The 20,231-nt window shown below is 43.7% G+C and overlaps 1 protein-coding gene across 1 annotated transcript in view; it reads left to right on the top strand.

Moving 5' to 3' along the window:
* Positions 1–20,231, top strand: part of LGR6 (leucine rich repeat containing G protein-coupled receptor 6) — a gene marked incomplete at its 5' end in the record, with an annotated part of 135,945 nt that overhangs the window by 48,146 nt on the left and 67,568 nt on the right. The window contains 2 exons of the mRNA XM_081322180.1: positions 12,020–12,091; positions 17,428–17,499. Of these exons, the coding sequence (XP_081178306.1) occupies positions 12,020–12,091; positions 17,428–17,499 (144 nt within the window). The remainder of the gene's footprint in view (positions 1–12,019; positions 12,092–17,427; positions 17,500–20,231) is intronic.

Raw genomic sequence — 20,231 nt, 5'->3', positions numbered from 1 at the left:
ATGTTCTTGGATCTACATCCAAAATACATCTCAAATGCTGGGACTGTGTTTGTTCTAGGACTGTGGTTGAGTAAAGACCCCAAATTTCTGCTCCATAAAAGAGCATTGTGGTAACCTTAGCCTTATAAACCTTGATTAATGGGGCTAGGGACCCCGGGTAACTGTGGTTCTTTAGTTTGAGCAGTAAATTCAAACGGGCTTTTACTCTAACTGTACTCTGTTGATGATGGCAGACCCAAGATCCAGTCTTGGAAAAAGTTACACCCAAATATACAAAGGTGTTAACTTATTCAATTGGTTCACCATCTAATTGTCACTTATGTCTCTGATGGTTTCTTCCAAACACCATTATTTTTGATTTAGATTTGCTAATGATTAGGGAGTTATCCTGGCAATAAGAGCTTAATCTTCTTAATAGCCTACATAATTCTACTTGTGAGTATGATCATTATTGTGTACTGGGTTTGTTGCACAGGAATGAAGACAAGGCAAGTGAGTTCAGCAAAGAACATGGTTTATTGCTTGCAGGGTTTGAACTCTGAGCCTGCTAGCTAACACCTTTGTGGATTCTCCGTCAATAAGCACATCATCAAAATAAGGGCAAACACCCAGAATGCCTTTAAGCGAGCGTTCCATGATTCTGTTGTGACTCAGGGCCAGCCTGTGGGTCCGACAGCCGGCTCTGATGTATCGGATGACTCTGAGGGGGAGGAGGGAAACGAACCGGCTGATGATGGTTTGGAGGAGGGAAACGAACCGGCTGATGATGGTTTGGAGGCTTTGCAGAGTCCTCAGCCGGGGACCTCTTTTCAGCTGCGTGAGCCCGAGAGTGCGGAGGAAGATGACCCACAGCTGGCCCTGTTCAAGGACGCCCGACGCAGGAGGCAGTCAAGCAGGAACAAACAAAGAAAGGCTGCAGGACTCCTCGGGAGGAGGCACAGGGAGACCACGCCCTGAGCTCTCTATAAAAGGAGTGTTTGGGGAGGGGCTGGTTGCTGAAAGCAACTTTTCCGCTTGAGAAGACAAGCTCTAGTGTTTTTGTTAACTGCGTAATTAAATCTTGGCAGAAGCCTTTTAGCCTTGGACGCTTTCCAGTCTCTTCTTTTTGAATAGGGGTTGCGAGAAGAGGGCTGGTTCAGAACAGTTTGCTTTCAGCCACCCACCCCTTATTACTTCGATGGAGCAGCTTCTTGCCGAGAATGCCCAGCTCAACCAGCAACTCACCTTGCTGGCCACTCAGGTGGCACAACTGCAGGCTCAGGTACATGCTGCCCCCCCACCCAGGAGGAAATGTCAGATAGCTATGCCGGATAAATTTGCTGGTAAACCAGAACTGTTTCCTGCCTTCCTGGGACAATGCCAGCTTTATATCAGCGTGAGAGCAGCTGATTTCCCCACTGACCGAGATAAGGTGGGATTCGTGTTGAGCCTTCTGTCGGGAGATGCAGCTCGTTGGGGCACGCCTCTGTTGGCACAGCCTAGCCCTTTGTTGGATAACTTTGGGGGGTTTTGTGACCATATGCGCCTCATGTACGAGGACCCGATTAAGGCGCAGACTGCCACCCGACGCCTGAAAGCTTTGAGGCAGGGTCAGCGCCCTCTACAGGCCTATATCAGCGATTTCCGGCTGCTTAGCCAGGATTCCGCCTGGAATGAGGCTGCGCTCGTGGATGCCTTTCAGGATGGCTTGTCAGAGGAGATGTTGGATGAGCTGGCCCGCGTGGACATTCCCTCAGACCTGAATGGGCTGATCCATCTTTGTCTGCGGATCGATGCCCGGCTGCAGCAGCGTAAGAGTCGCCGTGCCACCCCACAGACCCCTGCCGCCCCTGTTGTGCGTGAGCCCCCAGTCCAGAGGGAGGAGCCAATGGAGCTGGGTGCCGCCAGGTCCCGTCTATCGGTGACGGAAATGGACAGACGACGATCGGAGGGGTTGTGTTTTTACTGTGGGGACCCTGGACATTTGGCTGCTTCTTGCCCGAAGAAGCGTCAGCGGGCGTCAGTGACCAAGCCGGCCCTGAGAAAGTCCCCTGCTTTGCTGTCGGGAAACGGCCCGAGCCCGATCTAGACGGTGTGAAAGATCGGGCGAACCACAACGGCCACGCCGAGCGACGCCGTTCCGACGGTGCCTGTGAACCTCCACGGCATTTGATTTTGGAGGCACGACTGATCCTTCCTGGCAAGCCAGAGGGGATTCCGGTCCATGCCTTAATTGACTCTGGGGCTACCACTAACTTTATGGATTCGGCCTTTGTGGCCAAATGGGCTGTTCCCCAGTGTCCAGTGGATCCGCCCATGCTTGTGGAGACCATCGATGGTCGAGTGCTCCTGTCCGGGCCTATTACGGCCGCCACGCAACCCGTGTGTATGGCCATCAGTACCCATGTGGAGGCCATTCAGTTCTACGTCACTTCGGAACTGCACTTCCCCGTGGTCTTGGGACTGGCGTGGCTCCGGGCGCATGATCCACAGATCTATTGGTCTCAGAACTTGGTCACCTTCCCAAGTTTGCAGTGCGTGGACCACACCCGCCATATCTGTGCCGGCCAGGTGGAGGGTTCCCCAGGGGTTTCCTTGCCTCCCGAACTGTCCGACTTTGCTGACGTGTTCAGTGAGTCAGAGGCGGACCAATTACCCCCGCACAGGCCCTACGACTGCTCCATTGACCTAGTCCCTGATGCGCCTCTCCCAGTGGGGCGTTTGTACTCCATGTCGGAGCCCGAGTTGGCTGCATTGCGGGACTTCCTGACAAAGAACTTGGCTCGTGGTTTCATCCGGACCTCGTCCTCGCCAGTGTCTGCGCCCGTGCTCTTCGTCAAAAAGAAGTCGGGCGAGTTACGACTTTGCTGTGACTACCGGAAACTCAATGCCATCACGGTGCGTAACCGCTACCCGCTGCCCCTCATCCCCGAGCTCTTGGACCGACTCCGGGAGGCTAAGATCTTCACGAAACTGGACCTGCGTGGAGCTTACAACCTCGTCAGGGTTCGGCCGGGTGATGAGTGGAAGACGGCGTTTGGTACTCGCTATGGACATTTCGAGTACACGGTGATGCCGTTTGGCCTGACCAACGCCCCCGCTGTGTTTCAGCATTTTATGAACGACATCTTTCAGGATCTGTTGGACCAGTTTGTTGTGATTTACCTGGACGACATCCTGATTTACTCCCCGTCGCGTGAAGCGCATCATCAGCATCTCCGTCAGGTCCTGCAGCGCCTCCGGAAACATCGGCTGTTTGCCAAGTTGGAGAAGTGCCAGTTCTACCAGGTGACCATTGATTTCTTGGGCCACCGCATTTCTCCTGAGGGCATCGCCATGGAACCGAGTAAAGTTGAGTCGTTGCAGAGTTGGCAACCCCCGCGTCGCGTGAAGGATGTTCAGCGACTTCTTGGATTTGCCAACTACTATCGGACATTCATCCCTGGCTTTGCTGCCTTGACAGCCCCCCTCACCCGGCTCCTGCAGAAGAAGACTCGGTTCCAGTGGAACGCCCCCGAACAACAGGCGTTCCAAGCTTTGAAGGACGCCTTCATGAAGGAGCCCATCTTGAAGCATCCTGACCCGCAACGGCCGTTTGTCGTGGAGGCGGACGCCTCCGACATTGCCATTGGGGCCGTGTTACTCCAGGCAGCGACGCCCAACGGTACCCTTTTCCCTTGCGCATATCACTCTCGGAAATTGAACCCCTCGGAGCGCAACTATACCATCTGGGAGAAGGAGCTGCTGGCCATCAAGGCAGCGTTCGAGGCTTGGAGGCATCATCTGGAGGGGGCGCGGCATCAAATCGAGGTCCGGACGGACCACAAGAATCTGGAAAGGCTGCAGACCGCTCGGAATTTGAACCAACGCCAGATCCGGTGGTCCCTCTTCTTTGCGAGGTTTGACTTCCGGGTGCGGTACATACCAAGCGGGCACAACCAGAGAGCGGATGCTCTGTCCAGGAAGCCCGAGTACACCCGAGTGGAAGACAAGCTTCCGCCCAGGACAGTGATCCCCGTCGAGTCTTTTGCTGCGGTGCGGGAGCCGGTGGATATACGGGCTCGGATCCGGGAGGCGCAGCAGCAGGAGGCGTGGGTGGCTCAGCGGAAGGAAGAGGTGGGGCCAGATTCGCCTTGGTCGGTCACGGATGGACTCCTGTATTATCGTGACCGGCTCTATGTTCCAGGAGGGCCACTCAGGGGACTCGTCCTCAGCCAATGTCATGATAACCCGGCTGCGGGGCATTTTGGCCTGTTCAAGACTCTGAACCTGGTCTCCCGTACCTTCTGGTGGCCCCGAGTCCGACACGATGTCCAGTCTTATGTCACCTCCTGCGTCCCATGCAGGCAGGCCAAGTCAGCGACAGGGGCCCCGCCTGGTTTACTACAGCCTTTGCCAACGCCCAAGAGACCCTGGGGGGCTGTGTCCATGGACTTTCTGACGGATCTACCCCCATCCTCCGGCTTCACGACAGTGTTTGTGGTGGTGGACATGTTGACCAAGATGGCGCACTTCATCCCCTGTCGCGGCTTACCGTCAGCTCGCGCCACTAGTCGCATGTTCATCCAACAGGTGTTCCGGCTGCACGGCCTTCCCGATAGAGTCGTCTCCGATAGGGGGGCCCAGTTTACAGCCCGCTTCTGGCAGGAGTTGATGCGGGCGTTGGACATTAAGGTTTGCCTCTCGTCCGCGCATCATCCTCAGACCGACGGGGGTACCGAGAAGGTCATCGGCATCTTAGAGCAGTATCTGCGCTGCTACGTTAACCTGCAGCAGGACAATTGGGTGGACTATTTGGCCATAGCCGAGTTTGCCTTTAACAACTCACAGCACACCTCCACGCAGATGACACCGTTCTTGGCCAACGTGGGTTATCACCCCCGGTTTTTCCCCCTTTCTCCCGTGGACTCACCGGAGCCGGCAGCGAACGAATTCATGGCGGAGTTACAGGCAATCCATCGGTTGGTGCGACGGCAGCTGGAGAAGGCCAAGGCCGACTACAAGAGGTTCGCCGATCGGTCGAGAAGGGATACGCCTCCACTATCGGTGGGGGATCGGGTCTGGCTGTCCACCAGGAACCTGCCATCCACTCGGCCGGCGAGGAAGCTGGACCACCGTTACCTTGGACCGTTCCCAGTCGAGGCCGTCATCAACCCGGTCGCCTATCGTTTAACTCTGCCACGTTCCCTGCGCGTGCACCCCGTCTTCCATCGGTCCTTGCTGGTCCCCGAACAACCGGCCTGTCCACTTCGCCAGGCGGAACCTCCATCATCAGGAACTCGTGATGGAGGCAGCACCCCCGAGTACGAGGTCGCCAGCATCAGGGATTCCCGCTGGCTGAAAGGTCGCTTCCAGTACCTGATCGAGTGGAAAGGGTACGGGCCGGAGGACTTCACATGGGAAGACGCGACCGCCGTTCATGCCCCTGCATTGGTGACTGCTTTTCACGAACAGTTTCCATCCCGACCGCATCCGGATCGGCAGACCCGGGGGAAGGGCCCTGCGGTGCGGGATAGTGTTGTGACTCAGGGCCAGCCTGTGGGTCCGACAGCCGGCTCTGATGTATCGGATGACTCTGAGGGGGAGGAGGGAAACGAACCGGCTGATGATGGTTTGGAGGAGGGAAACGAACCGGCTGATGATGGTTTGGAGGCTTTGCAGAGTCCTCAGCCGGGGACCTCTTCTCAGCTGCGTGAGCCCGAGAGTGCGGAGGAAGATGACCCACAGCTGGCCCTGTTCAAGGACGCCCGACGCAGGAGGCAGTCAAGCAGGAACAAACAAAGAAAGGCTGCAGGACTCCTCGGGAGGAGGCACAGGGAGACCACGCCCTGAGCTCTCTATAAAAGGAGTGTTTGGGGAGGGGCTGGTTGCTGAAAGCAACTTTTCCGCTTGAGAAGACAAGCTCTAGTGTTTTTGTTAACTGCGTAATTAAATCTTGGCAGAAGCCTTTTAGCCTTGGACGCTTTCCAGTCTCTTCTTTTTGAATAGGGGTTGCGAGAAGAGGGCTGGTTCAGAACAGATTCCCTGAAAAATGCCTGGGGCCACACTAACCCCAAATTGCAATCGCTTCACTTTGAAAGCCCCCCTGTGAGTCATGATTGAGCTGCGGCCATGGCCTCATCAACTGGCAGTTGCTGATAGGCTTGTGCCAAATCTAACCGTGAAAATGGTGCCCCCTTGCAAAGATGCCAAGATGTGGGACAGGGTATGCGTGTTGCTTAAGGGCCTTATTAATTGTACATTTGTAGTCTGCACATATTCTAATTTCCCTGTTGGCCTTAAGTGGTGTTACAATAGGAGTTTCCCACTCCCCACCATCTACTGGTTGCAAAACGCCCTGTTCAAAAAGTTTGTCTATTTCTGTGTCAATTTTATGTTTGAGGGCAAAGGGAACCCTGCGAGGCTTAATCCTAAAGGGGACCATGTTGGGGTCTAACTTGAACGTTATAGGCTGGCCTGTGTAAGTTCCTAGGGCTGAATCAAATGCGCCTGCGAAGTCCTCGCAAACTGACGCTAAACACACAACTTGTGTCCCGTTGATACTGGTTACTTGGATGCCTAATGCATTAAACCAATCGAGCCCAATTAGGCTCGTCCTCTAGCCCCCTACTACTACAACATCCAGGTGCCCAAAAAATCCTTTAAATTTAACTGCCAAGGTAGCTTCACCCTTGATTGTGACTTTAGCGTTTTGAAAATCTGTTAAAATTATGTCAGATGGCCTTAGCTTGGCCCATTTTCTACTGCAATTGCACACAAAATTAAATGTGTCCAGAGAACTAATGGAAACGGCTGAGCCTGTGTCCAGCTCAATTTTACAGGGGACACCTTGCAGCTCCACCTAAAGTTTAAATTTGGGTCTGAAAGGGCGTTGGGCCCCAGTACGGCAGACACTTCTGCGACTTGCACAAAACCCCATGCTGAACGGCGCCGGGGCCCCAGTACCTCTCCTGGTCAGATCTTCCGACTGCCACTTCGATGGCTGGTCCCTCTGGTGACCTCTGCATACTGCTGCGATGTGGCCGGTTTTGCCGCAGGCCTGGAACATGGCTGACCAGAACCTGCAGTCCGTGCATTGGTGGCAGCCGCCACAACCTGGACATCTAGGTAAGAGATCTGCCTTGTAAGTAGACTGTTGTTTGTTGCTGCTTTGGGACTGTCGGTCAGGCTGCTTCTGCAACTTGTTAACTTCAATTTTTTCTTTGGAGTCTCTGGTGAGCTATGCATCCTCGTGGTGGATGGCTTCTTCTCTATGCGTTGTTTTGGCAGGCCAGATTGTTTGGACGGCTCCTGGCTTCATCTGCCATGACCTCTTTCTGGGCATCTGTGAATGATAGGACTTCACAAGCGAAAAGTTTCTGCTGCAATTCTCGGTTCTGAAGGCCACAGATGAGCCAGTCCCGAAGTCGCTCTTCGAGGTCTGAAAATCGACACAGGTGTGTGGCCTGCCTCAATGCTGTGATGTACTCTGACGCCATCTCTCCCAGTAGCTGTGTTCGCTGTTCAAAGGCATAGTGCCAGGAAATCACTGACATCTTCGGTTGGAAGTGTTCTCCTAGCTTCTTCATATCGGAGTAAGAGACGGATTCCAATGGCATGGGCGCAAATTTTTTTTCGGCCAGATGGAATGTTGCTGGGCCACACTCACAGAGCAGCATGGTGGACTTCAGTCCATCTTCCGCGATCTGGTTTGCCCGGAGGTAATTTTCGACCTGGGACAGGTACAAGGGCCATGCTTCTGGCTTCTTGATGTCGAATTCTCGCAGCCTTCTGACCTTGGGCATTCTGCTGGTCTTTGCAGCTACCTTCTGCGTCTTTGAATCCTGCCTCTCCGTTGCTCAGGGATTGGTCCTCTGAGCGCATGGTCACTAGCGTGGCTTGCTAGCTGACTATGGGGGGAAGTGCTTTTCCCACCAGGCATGCGCTGCCTCTCCCATAGTGACTTTTAGCTCCGACGGAGAAGCAGGATCTCATCGCCAGTATTGTGTACTGGGTTCGTTGCACAGGAATGAAGATGAGGCAAGTGAGTTCAGCAAAGAACATGGTTTATTGCTTACAGGATCTGAACTGGGGAACTGGGCTGTAGCTGCAGCAAATTATAGCCTGGCCCTTAGGTGGCAGCCAATAAGTTTAAAGTAACCTATTGCCGCCTAGGGGCAGCCAATAGCAGCACTGGAGACGGGTGCCTGAGTTGCTGGGAGCCATTAGCTAGCTCCAGCTTATCACATGGTGTCACAATCAAGCCCAATACATTACAGTAATAAAATCATATCATCAGCATAAAGCAAGCTGTTACAGTAAGTATTTAGGATCATCAGCATGTGTACCATGGTATCCTTCATTAACCCAGGCAAGTCATTGATGTATAAATTAAATAATAATGGGGCCAGGATACACCCTTGCCTTATCCCTTTATTTGTGTAAATCTTGTTAGACAGGGCCCCATTAACCCCATACCGCACCCTCAAACAGGTACTTGAAATAATATTATAGTACTTTTGCTTGCAGTGACTTATGTTGCTTGTAAGGAACTCCAAATCACACATAGTGTGACAAATCTGTCATCAGCTTTCTGATTTGTTTCTTTATTTTAAACCAATTATTTATTTATTTTACTACACCATGCTTCAAACCTGTGCTCAGTATTCCAAGAGAAAGGTTAGAAAAGAGACACTTCTGATACATAGGAGTCACAGAGCATCACTTTTTCATTTTGCCTCAGTTATAATGGGAGTGAAAACTGTTGATTTCCAGACACTACTCAAACATAATTTTGATCAGTTCCAACCAGTATCCTAGTTTTGATTCATTATCAGACAAACACAGAATTCTCATTCTTGTTTTAGGAAAATTTAGATGGAAGCACCATTAGTTTTTACAAGGCCTCTTGTTTTAAAACTCTCTTGCGATGGAGAAAACAGGTTCAAATTTATCCCCTAAGAACGGTTCTGAAGGCATTATCACATATGAAATTTAAATCAGTCACAAATAAAAAAAATCGACTAATATTGACTGGAATTCTTGCTCTGTTTTCCTTTCATTGTCACTAACATTAGGCATGTGGGTGTGTTGAACTGCTATGAGTGAAAATGACTGTAGTGTTTGTTTATAAGCATCTACAAAAAAACATAGCTTTTGATGCAGGAAATGAACATTGAGAGGTAACTGTAGCATAGCTCCTGGTAACCTAAGAAAAATATATTTCTTAATATGAAGTAGAAAACTGTCAGAGGACTTTACAAACCAGTGAGAGAATGTACTTTTGGCAAAGAAGAAAAAAAGTAATTATAACTAAAAGCAGAGATAAAACAGTGTGTTTATGAGAGGCGGATGACTTCAAAGCCCTTGAATTAAGGAGCCCCCTGAGGGACAAGTGGATTATGAGGTCTCTAACTCTGAATCACACAATTCAGATTTCCAAGATCTTTGTCTTACTTTCCAGTGTATACAAGTTGGGAATTTGTGCTTTCTCTGTGGCCACCCATGCCCTGCTGGAAGTCCATCTGCCCTGAACTTGCTGCCCTCCTTAATAACAATAAGACTTAGCTTTTTTTTAGGAGGCCACAGGGCAGATGGATTTGTAACTTCCCTCAGTATTTTTTTAATGCAATTGTTCCCCAAGGCAGCCTGATATATCTGTTTTTAAGTTATTTGATTTCTCTTTTAATCCACATTTTAATACTAGTGTTACTTGATCCCTAGGATGACTAACAAACTGATTAAATAAATTCATTGTTAAAGCAGGTAGAAATGAGGGTCTACATAAGGATGTCAAACTCGTGATGTCATGTGACATCACGCTACGTATCGCACCTTTCCCCCATTGCCGGCAATGGGGAGGGTGCGGTTTCATCGTGATGCATCCGGCCCGTGGGCCAGCAGTTTGATATGCCTGGTCTACATGGATGATTTTAGAAGTACTGATCTTCTTCAGAGAACCAGAAATTCCATATCTCTTTCTAGGTTCCAGATTTGTAATGGAGCATGGATTTGGAGCATTAGTTGGCAAATTTAAACCATGGGCCCAATATTTCTCACACTTGACTAAGACTGAGGGAAGGGTGTGATAAAGCTGATCTAGTCATTCTGGATCCTTCAAGCCCACTAAGTCTCTGTTTTTATTACTGTACATTATGTGATGGTGAAATCAGTGGAAAGACTTTGCTACAGTGAAGAAGCATAACACGCCATCAGAATATGTTCAGATCCAATTCCATTATTTGTTCTGTAATTGGTTTCACTGATTTTAGGGGTTATATGTTATTGGTTGTTTTAGCACTGTTGTTCATTATTCAGGATTATATCTATGAAATAAAAAATATGGACAAAACATTTTATCACTTTATATTCTTTGAGCATGTATATAGATTGAGCCTCTCTATGTTGGATATGATAATCATCATTGCATTTTACCCTAATTTAGTCCAACAGAATATATTTAAGAGTCTTTGGAAGCTATGTTTGGAAACCTTTGACAAAAACATTTGTATCTCCTGCAACGTGGAGGACATAGATTCTATGATTCATTTTCTGCATATAGAATGTCTTATGGGATGATCTTCACATTTTAATATATAGTATATAATATATTTTAAGGAGTTCAAACTATCTTATATGTATCTGTCTATAAATGCTGATAAATAGCATGCAGAAGAGTATTGACCTTCCAGTCTTCAGGATAATTAATGCTTCCTACAAGATGAAAGACACATTGAAACACAATGTATACAAAAAAGTACTCCTCAGACTATAATCTACTGAATAAAATATCTCTTGTTTAAGCAAAATGCTGAAGTAGTCCAGCAGTTTTAGGCATTTGTAGATTAATTATCCAGAATTAACCATAGAAATTACCTTGGGTTTTAATAGGTGAATAACACCATGGAAAAGATGGGAAGCATAATTTTATTATTAATAGCATTCAATTCATTGCCTATGATATCTTTCTGGATGTACCATGGGTTATAAATAATAGGCATGATGCTATAGTCCTAGCTTCTCTATTTAACTAGCTACTTATAAAAGTCCCAGATCCTATGACTACTATGCAATTGCAGGCTCTCTTTTGTCCTTAGTAATCTTTATTGTCTAAGCCAAACATTTGAACGGGGGGGGGGGGGGGAGTTCTTATAGGTTTGAGGTTGATGTTATCAGTCTATGAATGACCCCATTATGTATTCACCAGTACATGAATAATACTTATTGTCATTTAAGATAGGTGAGTTGGTGAAAGTTCTGAGACAAGTAATGATAATACGAATACTCTTGTCTTAATTGTGGCAAGGTAGAGGCACTGTTGGTACAAAATCTATCTGCTTAGAAAGATAGTGCTCAGGTTTACTTAATGAGATGGAAAAACTGGATGATCTGACCATTTTCATAATGGTGCCTGGAAGAAATTGATTTTCTGGATTTATTTCAGTTGGGTTTCAAATTGTGGTTTTGTATTGATCATGTTCTTCAGTGACCTGAGGTATAACTGGGGTGGGGTTGGTGGGCCTATTTTGTGCTCCTTGATCTGTCAGCAGTTTCTGATCCTATTGACCATTGTATTGTTTTGGCCCAGCTCCAAAGATTAAGAGTGGGAGGCATCATTTTGTGGTGGCTCTCTTCCTTTCTCTGTAGCCAAGTTCAATCAGGCAGGAAAAATTGAGCCCAGGTCCCCTCATTTGTGCAGAAAACAGGGTTCTACCTTCCCACACTTTCTGTTTAATTTCTATATGAGAGGGAGAGGGAGAGAGGGAGAGAGGGAGAGAGGGAGAGAGGGAGAAAGAGAGAGAGAGAGAGAGAGAGAGAGAGAGAGAGAGAGAGAGAGAGAGAGAGAGAGAGAGAGAGAGAGAGAGAGAGAGAGAGAGAGAGAGAGAGAGAGAGAGAGATTGTGTCACCACCCTCTGGCTCCATGTCCAAAGCAGAACTAGAACTTAGTCTCTCAGTTTTTAGCCAGATGTCTTAACCACTATTCCAAGCTGGCTCTCAAAGTTTAACTAGGTTGTGGCTTACACTGCAACTACAAATTCTTTTTTTGTTTTATATTTCTCAGTGATCTAAGCATGAACAACATCAGTGAACTGCTGCCTGGAGATTTCCATCACTTACATTTTCTGGAAGAACTGTAAGTATTATTAAAAATATATTGCCTTGACATCTTTTAAAAGGTTCTCTAAAGACTGAACAAGTTATATTTGAATGTGAGACAGAAAAATCTTGAGACCACTCATATTGTTCACAGCAGTAAAAAAAACAAAACCACACACATAATGACAACTCAGTAAATTATTGCATTATTATTTAGGTGGTAAAAACTATGTTTCCCTTCCTTACACTTAGTACTTGTTTCTGTAGCAAATGTTATGCTGCTCATGTAATCTCACCTTGAAGCTACTTCATGGTTTCTTTAAAGTTTCCCTCCTTTTTTTATTTTGTAGAACTTTTCCACATATTTACAGCAGGGACATCCAACCTTGACAGCTTTAAGATTTCTGGACTCCCAGAATTCCCCAGCCATCTTGCAAATATTGTGTGTACATTCTGATTGCCATATCTTTTATATGATCTTGGAAAACAGGGAAAAGGCAAATGTAAAACAAAACATAAAAACATGATTTATTTAGACAATGTGAACACGGAGGAATTTATAATTTGAATTTGTGAAAAACCATTAAATGCAGTTTGCTCTTTGGCTAAAGCAGGCATTGTAATTCATAAATCATAAGTTATAAGCCATGAAAATGAGATACATTTTGACAGATACATTGATTCCAGTTTTACAGAAATACATGTAGATGTAATTTCTTGTCACTTCTTATCAAGAGTTTCAAAATGTTATTATTTGTAGCAAAAGTGACAATTGATTTTGTTAAAAGACAGTGTTTAAAATTTAGGAGCTTAATCATAGCATTAAATTTTTTGTGGTAAATTCAGGCAGGTCATCACAACATTGTTTATTAAATAACAAAGCGCCATTTGAACCATTCCTAACTCTTTCAAAAGAATGAAAAGAAGTTATGATGAGACTGATCTTGAGTTGATTCTTCTAACTGGTCACAATATTTAGTTAATCACTGGTTAAACATATGCATTAAAAACTGGCATGATTAATGCTAATTCATAATGGATTCACTATTAATTCCTATTTAGGGTAAATAGAAATTTCAGTATATGCAGTTATGAAAATGAACGTCTGCAATCTTGTCCTAGCAATATGTTAAGATCCCTGATCATTAGGTCTTCCAGAGCTTGCAAAATCTAAGACTGTCATCAGATGGTAGCAAAGAAATACTTACAACCCTAATTCTTTGTTGTCATCTAGTGTATGGTAAGTCTGATCTTCAGCTATAAGAGTTGCTCTTAAGACAAGAGAAGATAGTGTACACAGTAAAAATTGCTTTTCTAATCTATAAATCAGGATAATGAAGAAAGCTACTGTTTACAGCTTGTAGTGAAAATGCATAAATCACTTGAATGATTATGTACTGAGGATAGAATAACCTCCTCAGTCTAAAAGGCGCAAGGAAATAAAGACTGTACCAGGTATGACTTAAAACAGTGAGACTGAGTGCCCAAACTGCAACCCAAAACCCACTTATGTATCATTGGGTGCTGAGTGGGCATGGCCCATTGGATGGGTGTGGCCCATTGGGTGAGCGTGGCTGCGGTGGTAAGGGCAGACTGGGTGGGACTAAAAAGTTCAATCAATCAATTCCAACTTTGCGAGATCTTTTTTTTTCCTGCGACAAGGTGAAATTGATTGATTGAACCTTTTTTTTTTGCACATGGCGGCAGAGGCCTAAAGCGAAAAGGTTTTATAAAACCCAGCTGAAGGCCTAGGATTGGGCCGACAGCACATGTGCCCACAGAGAGGGCTCTGCGTGCCACCAGTGGCACGCGTGCCATAGGTTCGCCACCACGGACTTAAAACATTACTTTCGGTGCCAGGAGCTTGCACAGGGTTACTGCAAGCAGGTGTGCAAGTTGTATAGTACACAAATGCATCTTGACATGGAGTGGCACCAAGTGATGGAAATAGTGGTGGCCTAATGTGGCACTGCAGGGTGCCAGTTTGGAGGAAAAAACCAATCCAGTTACTATTCTAATGTTGTTTGGACTCACACTTAACTGTTAATCCATAAAGTTCTTTGTTTTTGACTTAGAGTGATGTGCAAAGCTATCCATTATGATTTGTCATTATGGCCAATTCAACAAATGATGGTTAATATTATGTATATTCTTCACCATCCAGCTGGCTGTAGCTGAAGAATTAAAAGTTTCTTCTTAATATTTCATGTGGAAAATCCATATTGTGTCTGTTGTCCTTAGGAGATTTTGTGATGCTGTATGTCACAGATACTTTATACAGATTCTTTAGAAAGCTGATCATAGAAAAGATGGCATAATATCCAGGGCATGCCTATTTGTGACTAAGCCTCACTCAGGTCAATGGGACTTCAGGCCTAATGAGGCAAACACATAAAGAAAAGTTGAGACCCTGAAAGCTGATAGTAGTCCTGAATTGTAAAAGTCCATTTGTTTCTTATATCAAAAGAAATATAATTTTATCCAGTATGGTTTTGTTTTCCCCATCTAATTAGAAACATCAGCCCAAAGGAAGTTTGTTAGAATATTGTAAGTAGCAAAGAGACTTAAGAATTAGACAGATGAAGATTTTGCTGATTGACAAGAAGGACTGGAAATGCAACAGGGTGTCAGCAGGAGCAAAGAATACTGCTGTGCCAAAATATACAAGGCTAAACAGTCAGTGATTCATGATAGGGAACGGAAACCAGTGTTGACAGCTTCATTGGCATATCTTCTCCATTTTGTTGGCTTGTGTTTCAGGCATAGACATAAAGCACACATCTCAAGCTCCATCTCACAAAATAGCTAACTGGAGTTCTGGGAGTTGAAGTCCATGCATATTGGAATTACCATACTAGAGACTAAAAGAGCAACAACCATTCTTTGTATAATTCATTATATATGAAATTATTCCCTCTTGATTCAAATGGTGTTCTCTTCCTATAAAAGGAGACCTCCTTGAAAACTGAACTTCCCTGTTTTCTCTTTATGTACATAATATACATTTAAATATCATTTCCTGGGGTGTTTCTGCTTATAGTTACTTTTGTAAGTAAGCATTTTTGTGAAAAATTGTCTATCTTGAATAATAATAATAATAATAATAATAATAATAATAATAATAATAATAATAATAATAATAATAATATAGAAGGAAGGGACCTTGTAGGTCTTCTAGTCCAACCCCCAATTCCAGTGTTGGAGCATTCACAACTTCTGGAGGCAGGTTGTTCCATTGATTAAATGTTCTAACTGTCAGGAAATTTCTCCTTAGTTCTAGGTTGTTTCTCTCTCTGATTAATTTCCATCCATTGCTACTTGTCCCGTCTTCAGGTGCTTTGGAGAATAGCTTGACTCCCTCTTCTTTGTGGCAACTCCTGAGATATCTTCATACATATAGGCAAGCATATGCTTATGTGCTGCTACGAATGCTATTTACAGGTGTCACATTCCATTTCCTAATGGGTAATTTCCTTTATAAAATAGCAAATTTTCCATTCCTCCAATATCTATATCAGACAATGATAGAATTTCCTGCACTGCTATTCGGCTTCCCATCAGGCATAGGGTGAGGGTTTTCAAATATTTCTTCTCAGTTATTATTCTAGTTCTTCCCCATGGGAGTGCTCACTGAATTGTTTAAAATGTAGAATTTCTACCATTGTATCCTTGCATTGCATCCACACAGCTCATTTATTTTCAATGCCTGTTGAAGAAGCTAAATGTAAAGTACCTCTTATTCCTAAAACGTAAATTCCTTGTAACCAATTTTTAAAAATCTCTTGTCCATTAAACTTATTTGGTAAATCAAACTGGTAAAACAGATACAACCTTATCATTTAAAAAATCTAATCCCCAATTTTGGGAAGAAGGGGCACACAATATGTATGTACAAGAATAAATACACATATAGGTAAATCACAAAAATGAAGTACAATAAGCATCAATTTGGATACAGCTTCTGTGTTTCCAATTTTTTAAATCAGAACATTGACTCTTTCAGGATAGAAAAATTAATAAAATGCAGCAATTTTAATGAGTTGCCCTCTTAAAAATTCATCATATTCTAATTGATAATGTTCTACAAAACGTTCATGGGTTATACAGTCCGCTTTTTTGTTTTAAAAAGAAAATCTTATGCTCTACACTATTATAGACACAATCTTATGCTCTACACTATTATAGACACAATTTGCATGCAGGAATAGGGTGACCAGTGTAACACATTTGTAATTGTCTTTGGGAGAATCCAGAAAGTGTGTAAATATCAATGAATGCAAGAGGAATTCAAAAGACTCACCTGACCCAAAAAATAATTTCTAAGGGACATCTTAGGAGCGATCAACACTGCCCTAATGTTGGTCCTAAACATTGAATCTAAAGATGGATGATTTCCCTAATAAACCATCTACAAGAATATCTTCTCTGCAAATATGAAAATAAGAGGAGGATTGGTATGAACAAAACTTTTAGATATATAAATGTAATTAATATTGCAAAAATTATAACCGACAAAGATATTTCAAATACTGATGGGAAATCAAACTTTAACAAGACCACAAAAAACAGGATATTGATTTATGAATTGATATCATTGATTTATGAATTGATATTGTTATTTGTATGATATTAGTAAAATATGATGAAGATGCTTATGTCTAACTTTGTGTAATCAACAGTTCCAAAAACTGTAACTGTGTAATGAGGGGAAAATGGAAAAAATATGGGGAAGAAAGGAGGATCAGGGAAAAAATACTAGATTGTGTAATACTGAACAGATTTATATTGAAGAAGTTAATGTTCTTATCTGAACATTAACTTCTTCAATATAAATTGAACGTTCTTATCATATCTGAACCCAGACATGTTGTTTAGTAAGCACTAAAGATTGTAATTCTTAAATTCAATAAAACATTTTTTTTAAAGAATATCTTGTCTGTAGTTTTTTTTTGGGGGGGGGAATGGTTTGTGACAATGAAACTTTTCCAAAAGTTAAGAATATTATCATAGAGATTCCCCATTTGTTGCAATAAGATCTGGAGTATAAATTCAAAGGTATTCTCTCACTTGTATGAGGAAGGAAGGAAGGAAGGAAGGAAGGAAGGAAGGGAGGAAGGAAGGAAGGAAGGAAGGAAGGAAGGAAGGAAGGAAGGAAGGAAGGAAGGAAGGAAGGAAGGAAGGAAGGAAAGCAGCTTTTATTGTACAGAAAATCCTTCCTTCTATAATGACCTCTGGTTCCCCTCGTAATGACACTATCTTGCTGAAAAGTATAGGAAGGCATTTTACTCCAAGCTATCATTATATTGCCTAACAAAAGACACTGTTAAACATTCGGCTGTATTATCTTGACCTTGTTTGTTCTGTTTATTACAGGCGCCTATCTGGAAACCAACTCTCTAAAATTCCAGAAGGAGCATTTTCTGGCCTCTACAATTTAAAAATATTGTAAGTCACAATTTCTTCTAACTGCTACTGCTTTACTGGTCTTTAGACTTTTATTTGGACCCCTAGTTTTACTTCCCAAAAGCTTCATGTTATGGTACTTTAACTATATATTGAGAAATTCAGGCATTTTAACACGATTGTGTTACTTGATAAATATTCTTGCTATGAGGAGCAGGGTTTGAACTTTTATCAAACTGTTTCAGGTGCTGCTCATGGGAGAATCTCATGTGAACAAGATGTTCAGAACTTATAAGTGTGCCTCCCTCTGCATAAAAGTTCTTAAACAGACCTGGAACTGTATGATTTTCACTATGACAAGCTTCATCATCTGCTTACACTTACAACAATGTATTTCAAGTTGATTTTCTTTGACTGGATGAGTTATGTTATGTGGAGAGTAAATAGTTGCCAGTAGGCCCTTAGGATTTATTTTACTCCAGAATCAACACTAGTTTATAATTTCACTGCTGCCACTCTCTTATTCTCTCATTTAACTCCTTCCCTGGTACTGGGAATACTGGGATTGAGGCTTAAGTAGCCATTGGCCCAATCTCCTTATTGGAACTGGGCGTCTTTTTCCTCTGATTACTTTTAGACTCTTTTGTAAACCAATCTAGTATCAAACAGTAAGATAGATGGCTGTTTTCTTCATGGTAGTGCCCCAACAGTCTGGTTCTAGTGAATGATTTATGCTCTCAGTGGTTCAAGTTCTATTTTCCCAAAGATATTTTTTTACAATCTCCTCTTCTGCAATAAACGTTTTAGTTCATGGGCATGTTTGGAACCCAACCACAATGCAAAATCACCGTAGCTGACAATGTTTACATGAAACGTACAGGTATCAACCTGCTCCTCGGATTAGAGAGTGCAGGGCTGTTCACGAGGCCTTCTAAAAATCCTACTCTAAATCCCTGGGTTTAGAGATGAGTTGCTTCTTTATCCATAGCCTGCATTAGGCACCAAATCAAAGAAACCAAGAAAACCACAGAAAAACCACCCTGTCTCAACAAGGGCAACACTACACTCAGGAAAGTTGCTTTTCATCAGTGTACATTGGAGCAATTCCCATTGAAATGGTTAAACGTGTTAGTCTCTCTAAAACTAAAACAGTTTTAGCAATTCTAGAAGTAGCAAAGCTGCCCATGGGCTTTCAGAAAAAAAAATTGTGTGATTCTCCTGAGACTGAAAGTGTATTAGTCAGGGAGCACAGGCAGTTTGAGACAAATGGCAATGCTTGCCTGAACATCCTGGAGTGCATCGAAAACAGTCTTGTGATAGAATCATAAATAACCTTCATCCTTCCTTGACAGCAGACAAATTGGGCACCATTTTAACAAAAGGATTATCATTTTAGCTTTCATTTTAAACTGAGGGACTTATTATCTGAAGAAATAAGAGCAAAAATATCTTCAGGTGGCCCTCATACTGGGATTAGGGTAGGTTAATACCCTATTTCAGACCAATTGTGTTTCATCTTGCTTTAATCTTCTATTAATCTATGTGGCTGATCAGAAGGAATGTTTCCCAAAATGACTGTTAAAGGGTCTATTAGGTCTTTGCACAACAGCCACCACCCAAGATCTATACAACATGAAGACCTTTTCCACTACTGCAGCTGCCCTCTCTGTCTGTCTGTCTATCTATCTATCTATCTATCTGTCTGTCTGCCTGCCTGCCTGCCTGCCTGCCTGCCTGCCTGCCTGCCTGCCTGCCTGCCTGCCTGTCTGTCTGTCTGTCTGTCTGTCTGTCTGTCTGTCTATCTATCTATCTATCTATCTATCTATCTATCTATCTATCTATCTATCTATCTATCTATCTATCTATCTATCTATCTATCTATCTATCTATCTATCTACTTACTTACTTATACTTTTACACTGCCCAATAATATAAGTTCTTGTTGGTGTATACTCATGCTAAACAGGTAGAATTACATCAAAATAAAAACACCCCACTCTACAAAGAATATCAAACAAGTACAAAGATAAGCAGAAAGGACCAGATAAAATATTGAGCACAACAATTGTAATGGCAATAGATAAAGCATACATTATCTTCAGATTAAAATTGTTTAACCTTTTTATTTTTCTTACTTTTATGATTATATTTGAAATTACTCAGCCCAAAGTCTCCTACATAAACCACCTCAAAATAAATGCCCTACAACACTGAATGCTAAAAAAAAGCATATGTCCCTTATTAGGTTAGCTATTTTGCTTTTATCTATTTTGATTGCATTTCTTGTATTTTTGTTGTTGTTCTCAGATTTTGGATTTTATTATGTGTTTTATTCCATTCTATGAAATCAAACTGAAAATATTTATTTATTTATTTATTTAATAAAATTGTATAAAATGTATAAAACCTAATAATATAAATAAGGTAAAGGTAAAGGTTCCCCCGCACATGCGTGCTAGTCGTTTCCGACTCTAGGGGCCGGTGCTCATCTCCGTTTCAAAGCCGAAGAGCCAGCGCTTGTCCGAGGACGTCTCCGTGGTCATGTGGCCGGCATGACTAGCATGGAACGCTGTTACCTTCCCACCGTAGTGGTCCCTATTTTTCTACTTGCATTTTTACGTGCTTTCCAACTGCTAGGTGGGCAGAAGCTGGGACGAGTAACAGGCGCTCACTCTGCTACGCGGCACTCGGGATTTGATCCACCAAACTGCCAACCTTCTGATCGACAAGCTCAGTGTCCTAACCCACTGAGCCACCGCGTCCCTTGTGAATAA

Source organism: Vipera berus (assembly GCF_964194415.1).
Source record: "Vipera berus genome assembly, chromosome: 3".
NCBI classification, from domain to species: domain Eukaryota; kingdom Metazoa; phylum Chordata; class Lepidosauria; order Squamata; family Viperidae; genus Vipera; species Vipera berus.
This window is presented reverse-complemented; position numbering and strand designations above follow the sequence as displayed.